General features: G+C 46.4%; 1 protein-coding gene across 1 annotated transcript in view; it reads left to right on the forward strand.

Annotated features, from left to right (window-relative positions):
* Positions 1 to 22,052, forward strand: part of LOC137563123 (kynurenine/alpha-aminoadipate aminotransferase, mitochondrial-like) — a 64,820-nt gene that overhangs the window by 17,696 nt on the left and 25,072 nt on the right. Inside the window, exons 2-6 of the mRNA XM_068275236.1 lie at positions 6,014 to 6,185; positions 8,830 to 8,962; positions 9,821 to 9,895; positions 11,045 to 11,254; positions 11,358 to 11,423. Coding sequence (XP_068131337.1) covers positions 6,014 to 6,185; positions 8,830 to 8,962; positions 9,821 to 9,895; positions 11,045 to 11,254; positions 11,358 to 11,423 — 656 coding nt within the window. The remainder of the gene's footprint in view (positions 1 to 6,013; positions 6,186 to 8,829; positions 8,963 to 9,820; positions 9,896 to 11,044; positions 11,255 to 11,357; positions 11,424 to 22,052) is intronic.

The raw sequence follows: 22,052 nt of genomic DNA on the forward strand, positions 1-22,052 counted from the left end.
CAGTAAAGTGGCTCTTAGCAAAATGTACCCCCCAAAGAAAGCCTAATTGGTGGCGGAAAAAAACAAGATATAGATCAGTTCATTGTGATAAGTAGTGATAAAGTTATAGGCTAATGAATGGGAGGTGAAAATTGCTCGGATGCATAAAGTGAAAACGACTGAAGGCTGAAGTGGTTAAAGAGAACCCGAGGTGGGTTTCTGCAATCAATATAGGACACAGAGGCACATTCTGCATACTATCACTAGCCTCTGTGTCCTTATACTGTGCCTCCAGCCGCTCCCATGCTCTGCTGTTCCCCCTAAAAACCGCCACACTAGCAACACACAGATTGTCGCTAGCTGGCTGTTTACATTGATGCTGCCACTCACCCCTGCTCCCCCGCTTCCTGTATAGCGCAGCTCCCCGCCTCTGTCCCTTCCCTACCCGCCTCCATAAGCCGATTGGAGAAAGCTTACAAAGGCGGGAGGGAGGGTACGAGACTGGTGATAGTATGCAGAATGTGCCTCTGTGTCTTATATTGATTGCAGAAACCCACCTCGCGTTCTATTTTTAGGGGGGTTAGCAGTCGGTCCCCAAAGGGAGAAAATATATATATATATAAATATATATATATATATATATATATATATATATATATATATATATATATATATATATATATATATATATATGAGCCAAGCTCAACATAAGATGTTAGGCAGTAGGGATTGATTGACACCATCCCACATGCACAAAATGAAAACGTTGCAAAGAATGTGCAGTACCATGAAATATCAATACGCCGATCACCACAAAACTATTCCTTTACTAGTCTTATTATTTTAATTATCTTCAGTTTGCTGCTAGCAAGCATGGCAATTATGATATCTGCCACAATCAGACAGCAGTTTCAGGATCTAATTCAAAAAAGATCAAGCAAATAAAGGCTATTGAATTTTAATCTGGAGAGACATTAAAGCGAAGGCATGTGTCATCCTGATTGTGATCTGGGAGGAGCTCAGCTTCCTGTATTTGAGAAAGGACACACTCCCTTTTCTTTAGCATATTACATAGGCTGCTCCTAGGCATGCATGCAGTACTAGGCTCTTTTATTAGAAAACCCAGACAGTATACTATGAAGTAACGTAAAGGGCAACTGAAATGAGAAGAATATGGAGGCTGACATATTTATTTCCTGTTAAACCATACCAGTTGTCTGGAAGCCCTGCTGGTCTATTTGGCTGCAGTAGTAATAATAAATAAATAATGTCATACACACCGGATATGCTGCATGCTTGTTTAGGGACTGTGACAAAAAATATGAGAGGCAGAGGATCAGCAGAACAGCCAGGCAACTGGTATTGCTTAAAAGAAAATTAATATGTTCACCTCCATATCACTCTTACTTCAGTCGTCCTTTAAAGGACATCCGAAGCGTAAAAAAAATGATTACATAAACAATTGTATCTATCCTCCTTCTCCTAAAAATGACATTTTTCGTTATTACACTGTTTTATTTTTTATTTAAATCTAATCTTTAAGTTTGTGCCGTTTCATGGCCTCTTCTTAATAACACATTCATTCATTGTATGCCAGAGCTAAAATCTATGAACTATTGCCTTTTTTTATCTCTTTTCTGCTCTCAGAAGCCATTTTCTTACAGGAAAGTGTTTTATGGCTGCAATTCCTTATCAGTGAGGACTACGCTGTAGTCCGACCCGGACAGAAATTGTCGCTTGCATACCTGATTTATAACTCTTTCAGGCAGAGAAAGTAAAAAAAAGGAACATAGTATAGTTATTTGTGTGCTAGGCACTGTACATACCCATGTCTATCTCATCATGTCACTTCACTTCGGGTGTCCTTTAAAAGGTGGCCATATATCTCGCAATGTATGGGCAGATCGACCAAGACCATCCCAACTGCAATCTATTAAAAATCAATGTGTTGTATCTAGTAGGAAACGATTCCTTCTGGATTTTCGAAAGATAGTCGATTGTTTTGGAACGTTGGGTGGCAATATATATGTTTATGACCAGCTTTCGAGGGTGGAAGGCAATACTGATGTGAACTAGCTCAGCCACTTGGCAAACCAAGGAATTTTGAGAGTGAGGAATTGCAGAAAATGTAATTTACTAGTATATGATCTGCATATGCTGGATTATGATACAGATGGTAGTAATAACCAGGGCCGGTTCAAGTAACAATTGGGCCCTAGGGCAAAATTAGCCTGGGGGCCCCCATCAGGCACCCCCGACCAAAAAGTGCCATTAGAAGCCATTTGTTGCAGCCAAATTTCCCTCCTGGGCCCCTGAGCTGGCTGCTGACCCTCCCCCAATCACCTCACAACTTAACAGACTCTGCAGAGTCCTTGGGGAGCAACAGCTAAGATGGGGGAGGGACACCTTGGGGGCCCATACAGGCTCTGGGGCCCTGGGGCAATTACCCATTTTTTCCTATGGTAGCTCCGGCCCTGGTAATAACTAAAGACCCACTGTATTTTTATTACCTAACATGTCCTACATGACACATAAATATATGACTCCAGATTCTATAACCTAGTTAGGTAGAAATGAAATGTTTATGTCCCATATGGCATTAAATACTGTAGTTAAAAGACTGATGGTGTACTTTGCAGTGCACATGTTTCACCTACAATTTCCATATGTTAGCATATGTTACTGCTTAAGTCAGCTTAGATTATATGTTAGCAGACTGGCTGTTGTGAATTCATGAGCAATGACCTCCCGCCCAGGATAAGTACCGTGTAACTACCAGCAAGTCCATTTACAAACCAGGCTTGCATTTGCTTCATTCGTCACACTTGGCACAAAAGAAAATGTGCTTATTGATTAGCTGCAAAGAAATGCATTGTGATCCATAAAACTAATTTGGATGTAGAGATATTTTATTATTTAATTAGCTTTTACAATGTATTAGTTTTTCATGAGACAGTAATGCTGGGAATACACGTTTCGTTTTTGCCTTCGTTTTAGCCTTCGTTTCGTTCGGTAAACGAATCGAGTGTTGAAAACGTATGTGAAAATAGTCATAATCTCATTATAGTTTCGATTAATAGACCCCAAAAACGAACGACTAGTGATCGAACATGTTTGATATTATCTCTCTTTATCCATCTAATCGAGCCATTGGTAGGCTTGATGGCTGTTCAGATCGATTAGTCCGTCCCTGTAAAAAGGGATTTTTGTTTCGTTTCTTTGCAGCCTTCGATCATTGGAAAAACGAAACCATCAGAATCGGAAAAAAAACGAAACCGTGGGTGGTGATATTAACCGTATGTTCGATTATTTCGGGATCGAGAAGGACAAAAGGCACAATCGAAACGAAGGTTTAAACGAAGGCAAAAACGAATCGTGTATTCCCAGCATAAGAGAAACAGTTGGTGAAGGAACCTGACTACATTGTGGCGGTGTGGCAGTCAGTGACTAGATTATAATGGCTAGGATTGTATACTTTTTGGTAGAGTTGTTTTTTTATGGTTGTGCTTAAAGATGGCAAGGGGAGATGAATAATGCTAAATAGCTTGTGGAAGGGAATTCTAGTGGAGGGGAGACATTCAAGAAAATTCCTTAATGTGACAATGAGAAGAGGTGATTACAGAGATAACAGAAGAATATTATCAGTAGGGCTGAGGAACTGTAGTTTGGTTGAGGGCCCATAACTAGAAATTCCTGAGCCTCTCAGGAGAACCTGGATGCTTTCCCAGACCAAAGCTACTAGTGATAGGTTTCCTTTGTGCCCATGTCTTCTTGATTCTATTAGAAATTGGTAACCTTTGTGCACTCCAGATAGCAGAGTAGTGTAGGGAGCAGTGTACGTTACCTGCCTCCAGCGCTGTCTCAGGTTGGTTCTTCTTGCTACACAGCACAGTCTAGTGTGCAGCCACATCCTTCTGTATGCCTTTCATCCTGAGCATTCCTAAATGTTGAATGTTATGTGCCAGTTCATCCAGGAGCCATTTGGAGCTGTGTGGCTGCAAACCGGACTGTGCTGTGAAGAGAAAATATCTGACCACGCACTGGAAGCAATGTATACTGATCCCTCCTTACCCCATTCATTTGGGATGGGGACAAAGAATCGAGGCCCCCTAACCCACACTGCACCCTGGTATCACCTCCTCCCCCCCTACCCCAGGGCGAAGTAGGGCTTTTTGGTACCTGTTGCGAGACCACACAGTGCCGAAGCGAGGCATGGCTATAGCAGTAATGCTATAGTCACGCCCCATGCACAGGGTAATTTGGGGATTTGGCGTTTGCCAAACCTCCAATTACTTCTCCCTCTGAGTTGGGATGACTCGGAGGGAGAATAGTATTTAACACACATACACACACACCTGAATTTCTGCGACAGCAGGGTGAGCCGTCATTCGGCTCACCCTGCGTCGAAAAGCCCTGGCGCCAGGACGCTGTAAACGCCCCCAGGGTTGGTGTAATTCATGAGGCTATCTGGAAATAAGTGAAATTTTGTAAGGTAGAGGGAAGCTGTTACATGCATCATACCAAAGACCCTTGCTCTGATCGGTCACAAACCTACCATACACATTTGCTGGATTTTCTAAGAGAGGAAGCGTGATCTGATCTGTAGCAAGTTTCCTGCAAGAGGGCTTTCAAAGGAGAGGAGCAGCTCATTAAAAGTCTTCAGGCCCCGTTCACATCTGAAACGTGCAGTACAATCACTGGACACTTCTGCGATTCAGAGCGATCACGATCAGCGTTTTATTAGGCACTGCACCGTGATCGCTCCACAATTGCGACAAAAAATGCTGCATATAATGCGTTGTGCGATTCCCGCTAATCACACAACGCCTGCGATCGGCGCCAATCGTGGCATTGAGATAACCGTCATAGGGTAGAATAGCACTAGTTCTGTAAAAAGGAATCGCCCGCTAATTACTCTGATGTGAATGGGTCCTAAATGTGGTTTTTGAGGAAGTGATTAGAGGGGACGAGAGTAGAAGTTCATTTCCAGAGTGCAGATTATAATTTGGGTGGTATTTGGAAGTTAGTTCATTAATGTATGAAGGGGCAATATTATAGAGGGCTTGAAAGGTTAGTGTTAGAAGTTTGAACTGTTTTTCGCTTTTTTGTTTGTTTGTTTTTGCAACAGTCGGAAGTGGAGGGTAGTGGCATTTGAGGAGTGAGAGAAAGCTGAATACAACAGCGTTTAAAATATATGTAAACATGTACAAATAAAAAGTGTGTTTCTTTCAGAGTAAAATGAGTCACAAATTACTTTTCTTCGATTTTGCTGTCACTTACAGTAGGTAATAGGAATCTGACAGTACCGACATGTTTTGGACTCGCCCATCTCCTCATGGGGGGTTTCTCAGGATTTTCTTTATTTTCAAAAGAACTTAGTGAATGGTAGCTGCTTTGTCCAACTACCCAAAAAGTCTACGGTAAGCAGGCAGGCTGGCCAGCATTTTTGTACAAATGTTTTTCAGGAAGTGTCTTTATAAAGAATAAAGGCTGTGCTGAGATTCCCTTATGGAGAGATGGACTAGCCCAAAACATGTCTGTAATGTCAGATTTCTACAACTTACTGTAAGTGACAGCAACATAGGAGAAAAGTAATTTAGAACGCATTTTAAAATTTTTAGATTTTCATGACAGTGGTTCTTTAGGATGGTCTAAAGTGGTGCCAGTTGGTTCACCAGTAGGCCACACAAAAGAGTGCTACAGTAATCTCAACATGTGATGAGGATATGGTTCTGTGAAAGAAAAGTATGGATGTGGGAGATGCGCAGGCGCAGGCGCGAATAAAGATATGTGTGGCAAGGGCTGCGCAGGTGGCCCACTGACTCTAGGTTGGCTAAACCGAAACTAAGCCGCGGCAGTAGAGCGGAGGATCGTCGAGGACTAGCGAGGGCACAGGACCGGTACAGGGTGCTGGTAGAAGCCCTAGATACTGTAAGTGAAACTTATTTTCTTTACTTGGCTTTAGGTACACTTTAAGAGGTTGAAAAAATAAGTCATTTTTATGTGTATTGAAATATTTTTTTTTTTTTTGCAGATGATCTGTTAATGAGCTCATCATCATCATCAGTGGTATCATTTGTAGAGGCGCATCCAAATCCAGATACATTCCCTTTCAAAGATGCCAGCATTACACTGAATGATGGGACGGACATTGAGATTGGGCAGCATTTAATGAAGAGAGCACTGCAATACTCTGAAGCTCCTGGGTAATGCCCGTTCTTAGCTTAAATAACAACACAGTAATATGTCATAGTGCCCATTTTTATTGATAAGTGAATTTTCTATTCTTATAGGTTATTTATGCAGCAAATTATTTTGCTACACAGCAAATAATTTACCGGTACTGCTTATTTTCTTCCTAAGTCAAGACAAATGAAAATCAAATCTTGATTTGCTGCTATCTATTTATAGAAAATGTGATCAAGTGAAAAGCCGTGCCATTGTAGCTTTCTTTCTGAAGTTTTTCTCAGGTTTTCATGCTTATTATGTGACAAAAAGCAAGGGGAGGTAGGCTATACTTGGGCTCTCCCACTTTCTAAGATTATCGGTGCTGCTTGACAGTTGGGCCAAGAAATAGACTATGTAGACTTATCTCAGGGACATCAGCAGGTGAAAAGGTTTAATGGAATTTAATGTTGAAGGACCTGAACTAAGTGAGTGACTCACAGTTCAATTTTGTGAAAGTGGAAGACCTAGGTAACAATCTGATGACCCCTTCTCACTAGACTGTTCGCTGTGTCCGCTTCAATCACCGACGTTATGCATGAAGATCCCCATTTGGTTACAAAAGACCAATGGAAATCCTAATCAACAGGGAGGATTCTTATTGGTTCATGCTGCATCAATGAAAATTCTTCCTGTTGCTAGGGAGAATTGGTGTATTGCTATCCTATGGAGAGCCTCATGCTCCTGCTATCCTCTTCTCAGAAGTGTCAGAACTGGGGGACACATGAGTATCAGCGATCACGAATAAGATGGAGCAGATGGATGGACAGATGAGTGAGGGGAATATAAAACGGACAGGGTGGAGGTGCGATGGAGCGGGCACTTATCATCCAGTTTTGCAAATGTTGCATGTGGGAACTGAGCCTTAAGCATTTGATGTTATTTCTGCCCCTTTTTGTGAATGGGAACCGCATTTAAAAAAATGAGATAGATACTTACCCAAGGAGAGGGAAGGCTCTGGGTCCTATAGAGCCTTCCGGCTCCTCTCCTGGTCCTGTCGTTCCAGTGCTGGCTTGCCCGGTAGCAGTATTTGACTAATTTAGTCAAATACTGCTTTACCCGACCGAAGGAGGCTTCAGAAGTCTTCAGGGAGCCCGAGTGCTCCTGAAGAAGGGCGGCCCTGTACTGCGCCTGCGCAAGCACGCTCTCTTGCACGCTCACGCCTGTGCAGTATGGAGCCGCAGCACGTCTTTGGGAGGACACGGCTCCCGAAGACTTCCAAATACCCCTTCGGCGGGGGATTGAAATGGGGGGGAGCCAGCACAGGATAGAGGGCACCAAGAGAGGAGACAGAAGGCTCTATATGACCCAGAGCCTTCCCTCTCCTTAGGTAAGTATTTGCTTCATTTTTTTTTAAATGCGGTTCCCATTCACTTTAAGGTGAGTTGGGGGGGCTAGTTAAGGAGAACCCCATGAAAAATAAATGGATTGAGCATTTGAAATGTACTGCAAGTCTCTTAAAATATTTTGTCCTTTCACACTATGGCTTGCCAACTGGCCAAATCATTTGAATAAGCCTGGAAATAGTAAATAAAGCAGATTACTTTGCAGTTATAACGAAAGACAGAATGGTTAGATTTAAACAAAAAAGGATATATAAGTGAAAAAGCTTATCAGTGCTTTCAAAACAGAGGGTATAGGGAAAGAAAAAATTCTATGGTATGTCTTTCTAGGATTGCACCTTACTTGTCTTCAGCCATCTTTCAGAGCATAATAAAAGCAGTGAAAACAGTATTCAAAGAGCAAATTGTTTTATTCAGCATATCTTAGAGTTTTTCTTTGATTACATCGGTAGCTAGCTGGGGGTTTTATATCCTTCTCCAGAGTGGGTTATAAGCAGGATTTTATTATTGCTGGAGGAGGAATTTAATAGTGCCTTTTATTAATATTGGAGGGAGAATGGTGCAATGGACATTTTATTGCTGTTAGGGGTGTGAGATTACTAGCGGTAATAAATATGGTTTTATGTCCACCGAAAAACTATTCATATCTCTGTGTAGTGAGAAATGAATGTCACTGATATTGTACTACATGATTAGCGAATCCCAGCTGTTTAACACTGAGCAGTTCCTCCGGTCTTTTCAATGCTTCATCATTTTATCAATTAACCTCAAATAGCAGGAGCTGACTTTTCTACTTAAAATTTTCAAAAAGAGAACATAGAAATTTCAGGAAAGATAGTCTGCTCCCAAGTGATGGCTACAAAATATTTTGCAGAACTAGCAAGTATCGCTAATTCATTATTAAAGGCATTTTGCTGATGATTACCAAAGAGACATTCTTTAGGCCTCTTTCCCACAAGCTGCTGACAGGCGGTAAATCGACCACCTTACAGCTTCTCCCATTCACCGGCTGGGCGCTTGATAGTGCTCAGCATAGGCGATGGACAGGCGGTCCCCCCCATGGAGTTGCATCGTTGGCCGAGCTCAGAGGGACTAGAGACAATGTTTTGCCATTGGGTAATGCTGCCGCTTGTCAAACATGACATGTGCAGTGTTACCGGCCTGGACAATGGGAATTGGCTGTATGTATCCATGGAAAAGATTTTGATAATACAGGCACTTCTGTTGTATATAAAAACATTTTTGTGCCAAGACAATTCTCATGATAGTATCATTCTTACAGAATTCCTGAATTAGTCTCCTGGCTGAAAGACTTTCAAAAAAAATTGCACAATCCACCAACACTTTCATACAGTCCTGACGAAGGGCAAATGGAGCTGTGCGTCACCATGGGAAGCATGGAGGGCCTGTCTAAAGTAAGTTGCAGTATCTAGTGTGTTTTTTTTGTTTTTATCTAGGTTATATCAAAAGAGGTTTGTATAGTGTAGGTGAACTTCCCATCGAATACATCCATAGCACTGCAGAAAAATGAAAAACTACAACTCCTGGCAAAAAATATAGCTCTATGTCCACTCACACGCAGACGCACACATCACACTCTTTAAAGTCACACTTATGTATCTGGATTCCCCCAATACTTTATTTTTTGTTAAAATGTATTTTGATTTTAGTGTCTTTTTATTATTATTTTTTTATTATTTGGCTTTCAATTCTCTTTGTTTTTCTCAACACGTAAGGCTAGGTTTCCACTTGTGCGCCGACATGTGTCTTGTGAGACGCGATGCCGGCACAGCTGCTGCCTCTCACAGCCGTATCCCTCTAGTCGCGCTATGCGTGGCTATGGGATTTGGACAGTCCCGCACCAAATTATGCTGCAGGGCAGATTTTTTCCTCGCCCACGAATTCAGATGGCTTACATACACTTCTTTCTATAGGCTGCTGAAATCCCTCCGAATTTGTGGGCGGGGAATTGGCCTGGATTCGCAGCAGTGGAAACCTAGCCTGACAGTGGTCATTATGGCCAAACAATTAGTTGGATTCATCAGACCAGAGTACTTTTGCCCAAGCTCTCCTTATTGAATAGGTGCTGGCTTACTGAATAGGCAGATCCAAGATTTGAACCCTGGTCTCCTGCCCCTACTGGTCTGACCAAGCCAGACTGTTGGTCTGCCCAAGAACAGCCCCCTTTGACCTATCTACCTATCTAATTTTACCCGATGTTACCTATTTAATTAAAAATATTTTACAACTGAAATTAATATTCTCTTTTTTAGGCATTAGAAATGATCCTTAGGCCTGGAGATAACGTCCTGGTGAACGCACCAACCTACTTTGGAGCTACAGCATTGGTAAGTATTCATTTTCTATGTGATGCTCTGTAAGTAAACGGCAAGACAAGTTCTGTTTCTGTCATTGAATGATCAATGTTTGATGCGTTTCAATCTTAATATTCCAAATAGTTGGGATCACAAATATAATTAAAACTGTGGTCATTTATTTTAAAAATGATTAAATTAGATTTCCAGAATGTGCCATATAAGAACATTTTCTCTAGTTTACCAGCTGTTACAATTCATCTTTGAATGTTGTTTTTCCTTTGCTTAGAATATACTCTGAAGTGAGACTGAAAACAGTATATCTGTTATTGAAAATGGTATTCCTCATGGAGTCAGTGTGTAAATGGAGTTTCTTCTCGCACCCTGCTGTGCTAACGATGATGATAGCTTCTTCTGGGCACTGGATTGTGTGAAATATTTAAATATTGCCCTTCAAGCTTTAATGAAAAACAATATATTTTTATCTCCTGACTTATTAAAAAGTTTGCTTTCAGGTGGCCATACATCTAGCGATGATGGGCAGATTCAACCACAAGACAAATCTCTTTCTCTGATCGAATCTGATCGGAGAGAGATCTGTCAGCTGCCCATACACCACAGCCAGATTCCCAATTGATATCAGCATGTATTAAAAACTTAAGTGAACGAGACTGTTCCATAATGCTGAATTTTTATTTAACCATAGTAATAGGCGGGCAGCACGGTTGCCTAGTGGTTAGTGCTCTTGCCTTGCAGTGCTGGGTCCCCTGTTTGAATCCCAGCCAGGGCAAAGGGCACTACCTGCAAGGAGTTTGTACAGTATGTTCTCCCAGTGTCTGCATGGGTTTCCTCCGGGTACTCTGGATTCCTCCCACATCCCAAAAACATACAGATAAGTTAATTGGCTTTCCCCCAAATTGGCCCTAGACTATGATACATGCACTACATGATACATAAATAGGCATATGACTGATGATGTTAGGGATCAGATTGTAACCCCCTTATGAGGGACATTTAAGTGACAGGACAATATACTCTGTACAGCGCTGTGGAAGATGTCGGCACTACTGTATATAGATACTAAAAATAATAATAGGTGAGATTAGCTTAAATAAGCCTATGCATATTTACTTAACCTTGGAAGATCATAAGCCGTAAATGTATTTTCCTTTTTAACTGCAGATACGGATACTGGGATGTAATCTGATTGGTGTCCCCACGGACCAGCATGGTATTATACCTCAGGCTCTTAAAGATATTCTCTCCAGATGGCAACCAGAGGATGCTAAAAATCCTAAAAAGAGATCACCAAAAGTTCTATACACTGTTCCAAATGGAGGGAATCCTACCGGCTCCACATTGACTGCCGAGCGCAAGATTGAAATATACCAGGTAGTAGACAATGAAATACATAATTGTAATATTTACAAATTCAGAACTGAAGATATATAAATTCAAAATAGATGTCGGTTAATCTATCATTCTCTATTAACAGATGGCACGTCATTACGATTTTATTATTGTAGAGGATGACCCCTATTATTTTCATCAGTACAACAAGGTAGGGTTTTTTTTTTTATTGTGCCGGCTTTTATTATTTGCATCCAGGGGCATAGCAATAGGAGGTGCAGAGGTTGCGACCGCATCGGGGCCCTGAAGGGCCCTCCCTCAACTACAGTATTAGCTCTCTATTGGTCCTGTGCTCATAATTATCCCGTCTATAGATACTTTGAACAGTGGTAATCATTAACAAACTGTTCCCCGTCCCCTTCTTGCACCTTTAACACTGTAGTTGCCATTGGCAGGTTTTGGTGCTCCGTATCAATTGTTATGTATAGAGTGCATGGGCGGCCCCATTGTAAAACTTGCATCGGGGCCCACAGCTCCTTAGTTACGCCACTGTTTGCACCTAACTCTAGCCAAACAGGTTCAGGTGATCTTTTAGTATGCTTCTAGGAATAGAACTTTATCAGTCCCATTAAACAAGTTAAGGTTGTCATACATCACTTGATGTGCCATCGGATCGACCATTAGAATTAGAGTTGGGCCGAACCTCCGATTTTCGGTTCGCGAACCGGGTTCGCGAACTTTCGCGAAAGGTTCGGTTCGCGTTAAAGTTCGCGAACCGCAATAGACTTCAATGGGGATGCGAACTTTGAAAAAAAAAATTAATTATGCTGGCCACAAAAGTGATGGAAAAGATGTTTCAAGGGGTCTAACACCTGGAGGGGGGGATGGCGGAGTGGGATACATGCCAAAAGTCCCCGGGAAAAATCTGGATTTGACGCAAAGCAGCGTTTTAAGGGCAGAAATCACATTGAATGTTAAATGACAGGCCTAAAGTGCTTTCAAACATCTTGCATGTGTATACATCAATCAGGTAGTGTAATTAAGGTACTGCTTCACACTGACGCACCAAACTCATCGTGTAACGCACCGCAAACAGCTGTTTGTGTAGTGACGGCCGTGCTGGACTGGTGCGCACCATGGCGAGAGTGCAGGTTTTGGTGGCTTTACAGCCCATATGGTCAGTCACCTGGCTGATGTAGCTGAATGACAGAACAGTGACTGTCCAGCTGATCAAATTTGGTCTGACCACAATGAGGCAACGACCTTATTATCGTGGGTGTGCCCCCCGAGACACTCATCTAGGCGCCGGTCATTGCTCCATTGTGATACGCAAGCCCCTTCACCACGGCAAGGTAATGATCACGAAGGGGAATGGGCGCATGTTCATGCCTTTTCTTTTGTTGTTGCAGCTGCCCGCAGTGCAGCCAGAAAAATTAGGCAGTCATGTACACGCACCCGAAAAATTATTACAGCGGCCGCTGCTAGCAGCGGCCTAAAAAATTCAGCAATCCGCCTGGAGTCCCGGACCCTGTTGGTGGTGGCGGAGAAGGTAGTGAAGCGGCCTGCAGGCAGACATGCTGTGTGGAGGGACTGGGAGCGACTTAGTCTTCTTGGGGCAGGCCAGGCAGCCAGTCACACGGCGTGCAGGCAGAGATGCTGTATGTGCGGGGACTGACTTAGTCTTGGGGCGGGCAGCAGCCCTCCGGGATCCATGCCTCATTCATTTTTATAAAGGTGAGGTACTTAACACTTTTGTGACTTAGGCGACTTCTCTTCTCTGTGACAATGCCTCCAGCTGCGCTGAAGGTCCTTTCTGAGAGGACGCTTGCGGCAGGGCAGGAGAGAAGTTGGATGGCAAATTGGGACAGCTCTGGCCACAGGTCAAGCCTGCGCACCCAGTAGTTCAAGGGTTCCTCATCGCTGTTCACAGCAGTGTCTACATCCACACTTAAGGCCAGGTAGTCGGCTACCTGCCGTTCCAGGCGTTGGTGGAGGGTGGATCCGGAAGGGCTACGGCGAGGCGTTGGACTAAAGAACGTCCGCATGTCCGACATCACCATGAGATCGCTGGAGCGTCCTGTCTTTGACTGCGTGGACACGGGAGGAGGATTAGTGGCAGTGGTACCTTGCTGGCGTTGTGCCGTCACATCACCCTTAAAGGCATTGTAAAGCATAGTTGACAGCTGGTTCTGCATGTGCTGCATCCTTTCCACCTTCCGGTGAGTTGGTAACAGGTCCGCCACTTTGTGCCTGTACCGAGGGTCTAGTAGTGTGGCCACCCAGTACAGCTCATTCCCCTTGAGGTTTTTTATACGGGGGTCCCTCAACAGGCAGGACAGCATAAAAGACGACATCTGCACAAAGTCGGATCCAGTACCCTCCATCTCCTCTTGCTCTTCCTCAGTGACGTCAGGTAAGTCAACCTCCTCCCCCCAGCCGCGAACAATACCACGGGAAGGTTGCGCAGCACAAGCCCCCTGCGACGCCTGCTGCGGTTGTTCTCCTGCCGCTGTCCCCTCCTCCTCCTCCTCCTCCCCCAAAGAAACACCTTGCTCATCATCCTCTGAGTCTGACTCATCTTCTGCACATGACCTCTCTTCTTCCTCCTCCTCCCCCCTCTGTGCTGCCGCAGGTGTTGAGGAAACAGCTGGGTCTGATGAAAATTGGTCCCATGCCTGTTCCTGCCGTAACGGTTCCTGGTCACGCTCATTCGCAGCTTCATCCGCCACTCTACGCACAGCACGCTCCAAGAAGTACGCGTAGGGAATTAAGTCGCTGATGGTGCCCTCACTGCGGCTCACCAGGTTGGTCACCTCCTCAAACGGCCGCATGAGCCTGCATGCATTTTTCATCATTGTCCAGTTGTCGGGCCAGAACATCCCCATCTTCCCAGACTGTTTCGTTCTACTCCAGTTGTAGAGGTACTGGGTGACGGCTTTCTTCTGTTCTAGCAGGCGGGAGAACATGAGGAGGGTCGAGTTCCAGCGAGTGGGGCTATCGCAAATGAGGCGTCTCACCGGCATGTTGTTTTTACGCTGAATTTCTGCAAATCGTGCCATGGCTGTGTAAGAGCGCCTCAAATGCCCACAGAACTTCCTGGCCTGCTTCAGGACATCCGCTAAGCCAGGGTACTTTGCCACAAATCTTTGAACCACCAGATTCATGACATGTGCCATGCAGGGTATGTGTGTCAGCTTCCCCATATGCAAAGCGGCAAGCAGATTGCTGCCGTTGTCGCACACCACGTTGCCTATCTCCAGGTGGTGCGGGGTCAGCCACTCATCCACCTGTTTCTTAAGAGCAGCCAGGAGAGCTGCTCCAGTGTGACTCTCCGCTTTGAGACAAGCCATGTCTAAGATGGCGTGACACCGTCGTACCTGGCATGCAGCATAGGCCCTGCGGAGCTGGGGCTGTGTAGCTGGAGAGGAGAACTGCCACTCAGCCAAGGAGGAGGAGGAGGACAGCGAAGAGCATGTAGCAGGAGGAGAGGAGGTGGCAGGAGGCCTGCCTGCAAGCCGTGGAGGTGTCACAATTTGGTCCGCCGCTTTCTGCTTGCCATCGTTCACCACCAGGTTCACCCAATGGGCTGTGTAGGTAATGTAGCGGCCCTGCCCGTGCTTGGCAGACCAGGCATCCGTGGTCAGGTGTACCCTTGACCCAACGCTCTTCGCAAGAGATGACACCACTTGCCTCTCAACTTCACGGTGCAGTTGGGGTATGGCCTTTCTGGAAAAATAAGTGCGGCCTGGCATCTTCCACTGCGGTGTTCCGATGGCCACAAATTTACGGAAGGCCTCAGAGTCCACCAGCCGGTATGGTAACAGCTGGCGAGCTAACAGTTCCGCCACGCCAGCTGTCAGACGCCGGGCAAGGGGGTGACTGGCCAAAAGTGGCTTCTTCCGCTCAAACATTTCCTTCACGGACACCTGACTGCTGCTGTGGGCAGAGGAGCAGGAACCGCTCAAGGGCAGAGGCGGAGTGGAGGAGGGTGCCTGTGAAGGTGCAAGGGAGAGAGCGGCATAAGCAGATGATGCACCTGAAGGAGGAAGAGGAGAAGGAGGGTGACTTTGCTTTTGTGTGCTGCTGCTGCTTTTGCTCAGGTGGCCATCCCATTGCTGTTTGTGCCTTTTCTGCAGGTGCCTTCGTAAGGCACTTGTCCCTACGTGAGTGTTGGCCTTTCCACGGCTCAATTTTTGTTGGCAGAGCGAACAGATGGCTTTGGTCCGATCTGAGGCACACACATTAAAAAATGTCCACACCGCTGAGCCACCCTGGGATGTGGGCACCTCAGCAGCTGATGCTGAAGGGCAAGTTGGCTGGCTGTACATAGGTGGCGAATCTGGCGATACATGGTGCCGGACTCTGCCACCAGCTGTTTCTGACGAAGAGCTGCCCCAGCTTCTTTCAGCAACTTCTATCCTCCTACTACTCTCTGACTCCCCCTCTGAACTGTCCCCCTCTTCATCTCCTCTATTGGGAACATACAGAGGATCCCTATCATCGTCATCATCGTAATCATCCTGCCCAGCTTCGCTTGCCTCAGAAAAATCCAAATGTGTAGGTCCTTCATCCTCCTTACACGTTACATCCATAGTGTTGTCGCGTAATGCAGACATATGAGCTGGTGAAAATTCATCTGGCTGTAACAATGGCTGTGCATCAGTGATTTCACCACCACTAAATAATTCTTGCGAAGTGTCAAATGCAGCGGAAGTGGTGCTAGTAGTAGCGCTGGTGGCTGAGCAAGATGAGGTGTTCTGTGTCGCTAAATACTCAACCACGTCCTGACAATCTTGGGAGGTGATGGGACGTGCCTTCTTCCGAGCACTGTACTGTGGGCCAGGTCCACACGAAATTACATTTACACGACCTCGCGCAGACCTGCCGGGTGGCCTTCCTCTGCCTCTGCCACTACCTCTTCCTCTTCCTCTACCTGTTTTGTCCATATCGGGTATGCACGGAGTGGTATATCACACTGCGTGCACTCACGTAGGTAGGTGGGTTCACTTAACTGCACAGGTATGCGCACTGATGCGGTGGGTTCACTGAACAGTACAGGTATACAGTGGCGGGTTCACTGAACACAACAGGTATGCAGTGGCGTGTTCACTAAACAGGTATACAGTGGCAGGTCCACTGAACAGAACAGGTATACAGTGGCAGGTCCACTGAACAGAACAGGTATACAGTGGCGGGTCCACTGAACAGAACAGGTATACAGTGGCGGGTTCACAGAACAGGTATGCAGTGGCAGGTTCACTGAACACAACAGGTATGCAGTGGCGTGTTCACTAAACAGGTATACAGTGGCAGGTCCACTGAACAGAACAGGTATACAGTGGCGGGTTCACAGAACAGGTATACAGTGGCGGGTCCACTGAACAGAACAGGTATACAGTGGCGGGTTCACAGAACAGGTATGCAGTGGCAGGTTCACTGAACACAACAGGTATGCAGTGGCGTGTTCACTAAACAGGTATACAGTGGCAGGTCCACTGAACAGAACAGGTATACAGTGGCGGGTTCACAGAACAGGTATACAGTGGCGGGTCCACTGAACAGAACAGGTATACAGTGGCGGGTTCACAGAACAGGTATACAGTGGCGGGTCCACTGAACAGAACAGGTATACAGTGGCGGGTTCACAGAACAGGTATACAGTGGCGGGTCCACTGAACAGAACAGGTATACAGTGGCGGGTTCACAGAACAGGTATACAGTGGCAGGATCACTGAACAGGTATGCAGTGGCAGGATCACAGTACAGGTATGCAGTGGGCTGAGGGCTCACTGAACAGAACAGGTATGCTGTGGCAGGATCACTGAACAGCTATGCAGTGGCAGGATCACAGTACAGGTATGCAGTGGGCTGAGGGCTCACTGAACAGAACAGGTATGCTGTGGCAGGATCACTGAACAGGTATGCAGTGGCAGGATCACAGTACAGGTATGCAGTGGGCTGGGGGCTCACTGAACAGAACAGGTATGCTGTGGCAGGATCACTGAACAGGTATGCAGTGGCAGGATCACAGTACAGGTATGCAGTGGGCTGAGGGCTCACTGAACAGAACAGGTATGCTGTGGCAGGATCACTGAACAGGTATGCAGTGGCAGGATCACAGTACAGGTATGCAGTGGGCTGAGGGCTCACTGAACAGAACAGGTATGCTGTGGCAGGATCACTGAACAGCTATGCAGTGGCAGGATCACAGTACAGGTATGCAGTGGGCTGAGGGCTCACTGAACAGAACAGGTATGCTGTGGCAGAATCACTGAACAGGTATGCAGTGGCAGGATCACAGTACAGGTATGCAGTGGGCTGAGGGCTCACTGAACAGAACAGGTATGCTGTGGCAGGATCACTGAACAGGTATGCAGTGGCAGGATCACAGTACAGGTATGCAGTGGGCTGGGGGCTCACTGAACAGAACAGGTATGCTGTGGCAGGATCACTGAACAGCTATGCAGTGGCAGGATCACAGTACAGGTATGCAGTGGGCTGAGGGCTCACTGAACAGAACAGGTATGCTGTGGCAGGATCACTGAACAGCTATGCAGTGGCAGGATCACAGTACAGGTATGCAGTGGGCTGAGGGCTCACTGAACAGAACAGGTATGCTGTGGCAGGATCACTGAACAGGTATGCAGTGGCAGGATCACAGTACAGGTATGCAGTGGGCTGAGGGCTCACTGAACAGAACAGGTATGCTGTGGCAGGATCACTGAACAGGTATGCAGTGGCAGTATCACAGTACAGGTATGCAGTGGGCTGAGGGCTCACTGAACAGAACAGGTATGCTGTGGCAGGATCACTGAACAGGTATGCAGTGGCAGGATCACAGTACAGGTATGCAGTGGGCTGAGGGCTCACTGAACAGAACAGGTATGCTGTGGCAGGATCACTGAACAGCTATGCAGTGGCAGGATCACAGTACAGGTATGCAGTGGGCTGAGGGCTCACTGAACAGAACAGGTATGCTGTGGCAGGATCACTGAACAGGTATGCAGTGGCAGGATCACAGTACAGGTATGCAGTGGGCTGAGGGCTCACTGAACAGAACAGGTATGCTGTGGCAGGATCACTGAACAGGTATGCAGTGGCAGGATCACAGTACAGGTATGCAGTGGGCTGAGGGCTCACTGAACAGAACAGGTATGCTGTGGCAGGATCACTGAACAGCTATGCAGTGGCAGGATCACAGTACAGGTATGCAGTGGGCTGAGGGCTCACTGAACAGAACAGGTATGCTGTGGCAGGATCACTGAACAGGTATGCAGTGGCAGGATCACAGTACAGGTATGCAGTGGGCTGAGGGCTCACTGAACAGAACAGGTATGCTGTGGCAGGATCACTGAACAGCTATGCAGTGGCAGGATCACAGTACAGGTATGCAGTGGGCTGAGGGCTCACTGAACAGAACAGGTATGCTGTGGCAGGATCACTGAACAGCTATGCAGTGGCAGGATCACAGTACAGGTATGCAGTGGGCTGAGGGCTCACTGAACAGAACAGGTATGCTGTGGCAGGATCACTGAACAGGTATGCAGTGGCAGGATCACAGTACAGGTATGCAGTGGGCTGAGGGCTCACTGAACAGAACAGGTATGCTGTGGCAGGATCACTGAACAGCTATGCAGTGGCAGGATCACAGTACAGGTATGCAGTGGGCTGAGGGCTCACTGAACAGAACAGGTATGCTGTGGCAGGATCACTGAACAGCTATGCAGTGGCAGGATCACAGTACAGGTATGCAGTGGGCTGAGGGCTCACTGAACAGAACAGGTATGCTGTGGCAGGATCACTGAACAGGTATGCAGTGGCAGGATCACAGTACAGGTATGCAGTGGGCTGAGGGCTCACTGAACAGAACAGGTATGCTGTGGCAGGATCACTGAACAGCTATGCAGTGGCAGGATCACAGTACAGGTATGCAGTGGGCTGAGGGCTCACTGAACAGAACAGGTATGCTGTGGCAGGATCACTGAACAGCTATGCAGTGGCAGGATCACAGTACAGGTATGCAGTGGGCTGAGGGCTCACTGAACAGAACAGGTATGCAGCCAGGAAGAAGTTAAGCCTAACTAATCTTTCCCTGAGAGACAGTCTGCAGCAGCTCGCCCTACTCTGACTAATGCAGGCACACGAGTGGCCGTAATGGCCGCCGCTGCCTGCCTTATATAAGGGGGGGTGGGGCTCCAGGGGCTAGTGTAGCCTAATTGGCTACACTGGGCCTGCTGACTGTGATGTAGAGGGTCAAAGTTGACCCTCAGGTGCATTATGGGGCGAACCGAACTTCTTCCGCAAAAGGTTCGCGTGCGGTACCCGCACGCGAACCACCTAAGTTCGCGCGAACCCCGTTCGCCGGCGAACCGTTCGGCCCAACTCTAATTAGAATCTGATCATAGAGGAAACTATTGCCTGCACATACACTGCCCATCACATTTCCAATAGATTTCATGCTGAAATTGTCCTGCTGCCACCCCCAAGTGTGTATGTGTGTGTGTGTGTGTGTGTGAGTGTCCATGCCCATCTGCTCAGCGCTGGATCGGGTGCACAGCGGTAATGGCATTCGATATTGGGGCAAATGATGGACCCCCAGCTGGTGTCCCCCCAAGTGTATATGTGCCCCCCCATGTGCAGTGTTGAAGGCTCACCTGTTTCATGGCAGTGCAAATTCTGGCCTCCTGTGGTGTCTGGGATCACCACAAGTGCCTGTACCATGTGCCACATGGAACAGACGCTCATGGTAACGCACCAGAGGTGGCCATGATTCACGCCAGCACAACAGGTGAGCCTTCAACACTGCACACAGGCGTGGGGGGTACACATATACATTTGGCAGAACTGCAGCAGGGGGTCCGTAGTTTGTCGCAATATTGAACACCATTAATGCTGTGCACAGATTTTCCAGCATTCCTGATTGACCCTTTTGGCTGATTTTGACCAGAAACCGATTAAAAGATAAATTGGCAAAAAAAAGGGGGATATCCTGCTACACCAAGGGTGGGTATAAACATTTTCTTCCTTTATTAGCACATCAGTAGACACACAAAAGGCTGACACGTATCAGAGCTCTGAAAGGCTCCTTAATCATAGCCAGCATGTACAAATTCAACACAGGTTTAACCACTTGAGGACTGCAGGGCTAAACCCCCCTAGTGACCAGGCCATTTTTAGCAAAATTGGCCACTGCAGCTTTAAGGCCAAGCTGCAGGGCCGCACAACTCAGCACACAAGTGATTTCCCCCCCCCCCTTTTCTCCCCACCAACAGAGCTCTCTGTTGGTGGGATCTGATCGCTCCCCCCATGTTTATTTTTCTTTAAATAAATATTATTGGTTTTTTTTTTCTAAAAACCCGTTTCTTTAAATGTATTCCCTCCCTCCCTCCCCACAGCCGGCCAATTATGGCGATCGGCTGTCATAAGCTTCTGCCTATGAGAGCCAATCGCTCTCTTGTCCCCAGTGCAGCGCTGCTGCTCATCGCAGCGCTGCACCAAGTAAATAGACGGCGTGATCGCCGTCTAACAGTCTCCCGAGCGGCAATAGCCGCTCGGAGACTGAAGGCGGGGCGGAGCTCCGCCCTCCGTGCATGAGATGCGCGCGCACCATGCGCGCGATCTCATGCAAAATAGAGCCCCAGGACTTTACGCCAATTGGCGTTAGGCGGTCCTGGGGCTGCCGCCGCGGCCACGCCTACTGGTGTGACGCGGGCGGCAGAAGGTTAAATAATCGGGTGCCTGCCCACATTGGGCATGGCTATCCCTCTTAAAGTGACATATACATTATCACATATAAAATAGCAGAGCCAATATACAAAAGTCAAAAGGTTAAAAACCAATGATGACATGGTCACACATCAAGATAAATAAACAGCTTGACAACAGACATAGGTTTAACAGACTATGAGATGTATGTTAAGATAGTAATAGACATTATATATAGCTTCTCCCCCTTTTTTTCCCTGTTTTGATGCTATACCATTTATCATAATATATAATGTCTATTGCTATCTTAGCATACATCTCATAGTCTGTTAAACCTATGTCTGTTGTCAAGCTGTTTATTTATCTTGATGTGTGACCATGTCATCATTGGTTTTTAACCTTTTGACTTTTGTATATTGGCTCTGCCATTTTATATGTGATAATGTATATGTCACTTTAAGAGGGATAGCCATGCCCAATGTGGGCGGGCACCCGATTATTTAAACCTGTGTTGAATTTTTATATGCTGGCTATGATTAAGGAGCCTTTCAGAGCTCCGTTACACGTCAGCTTTTTGTGTGTCTACTGATGTGCTAATAAAGGAAGAAAACTTTTATACCCACCCTTGGTGTAGCAGGATATCCCCCTTTTTTTGCCTGCATGTTCTGAGACTTGTGGTTCCTGCTCCCTTGGGACAAGCAACGGTGGTGGTAGCGTTCCTAATCCCTTTTCTAAAAAGATAAATTGGGTGACCATGTTGTGGTATTGATTGTCTTCTGATCCGATAAAATTATCAGATCGAAAGGTTGATCGGCCCACAGTATTGTTATTGATATATGGGCGCCCTGAGACTTTAATCCCTGATAATGAAAAACATGCTAGGCACGGCTGATATACAGGTTTACAGGTAGGTGCTGGCCTGTCCCTGTGTGTGTGCCTCTTACTCAATCCATACTTTGTGTGTCCTACCTGACTTTATTGAAGCCTGTGCCGCCTGAATTTGCTGCCACATAGGCAACGCTCACATATGACAGCAAATGCAGGTGACACAGGCTTTAATAAAGCCAGTGAAGAAAGAAAAAGCCTAGATCAAGTAAGAGGTGATAAGGAACAGGTTGGCCAGCATCTGCCTGTA

Source organism: Hyperolius riggenbachi, chromosome 1 (genome assembly GCF_040937935.1).
Source record: "Hyperolius riggenbachi isolate aHypRig1 chromosome 1, aHypRig1.pri, whole genome shotgun sequence".
NCBI lineage: Eukaryota > Metazoa > Chordata > Amphibia > Anura > Hyperoliidae > Hyperolius > Hyperolius riggenbachi.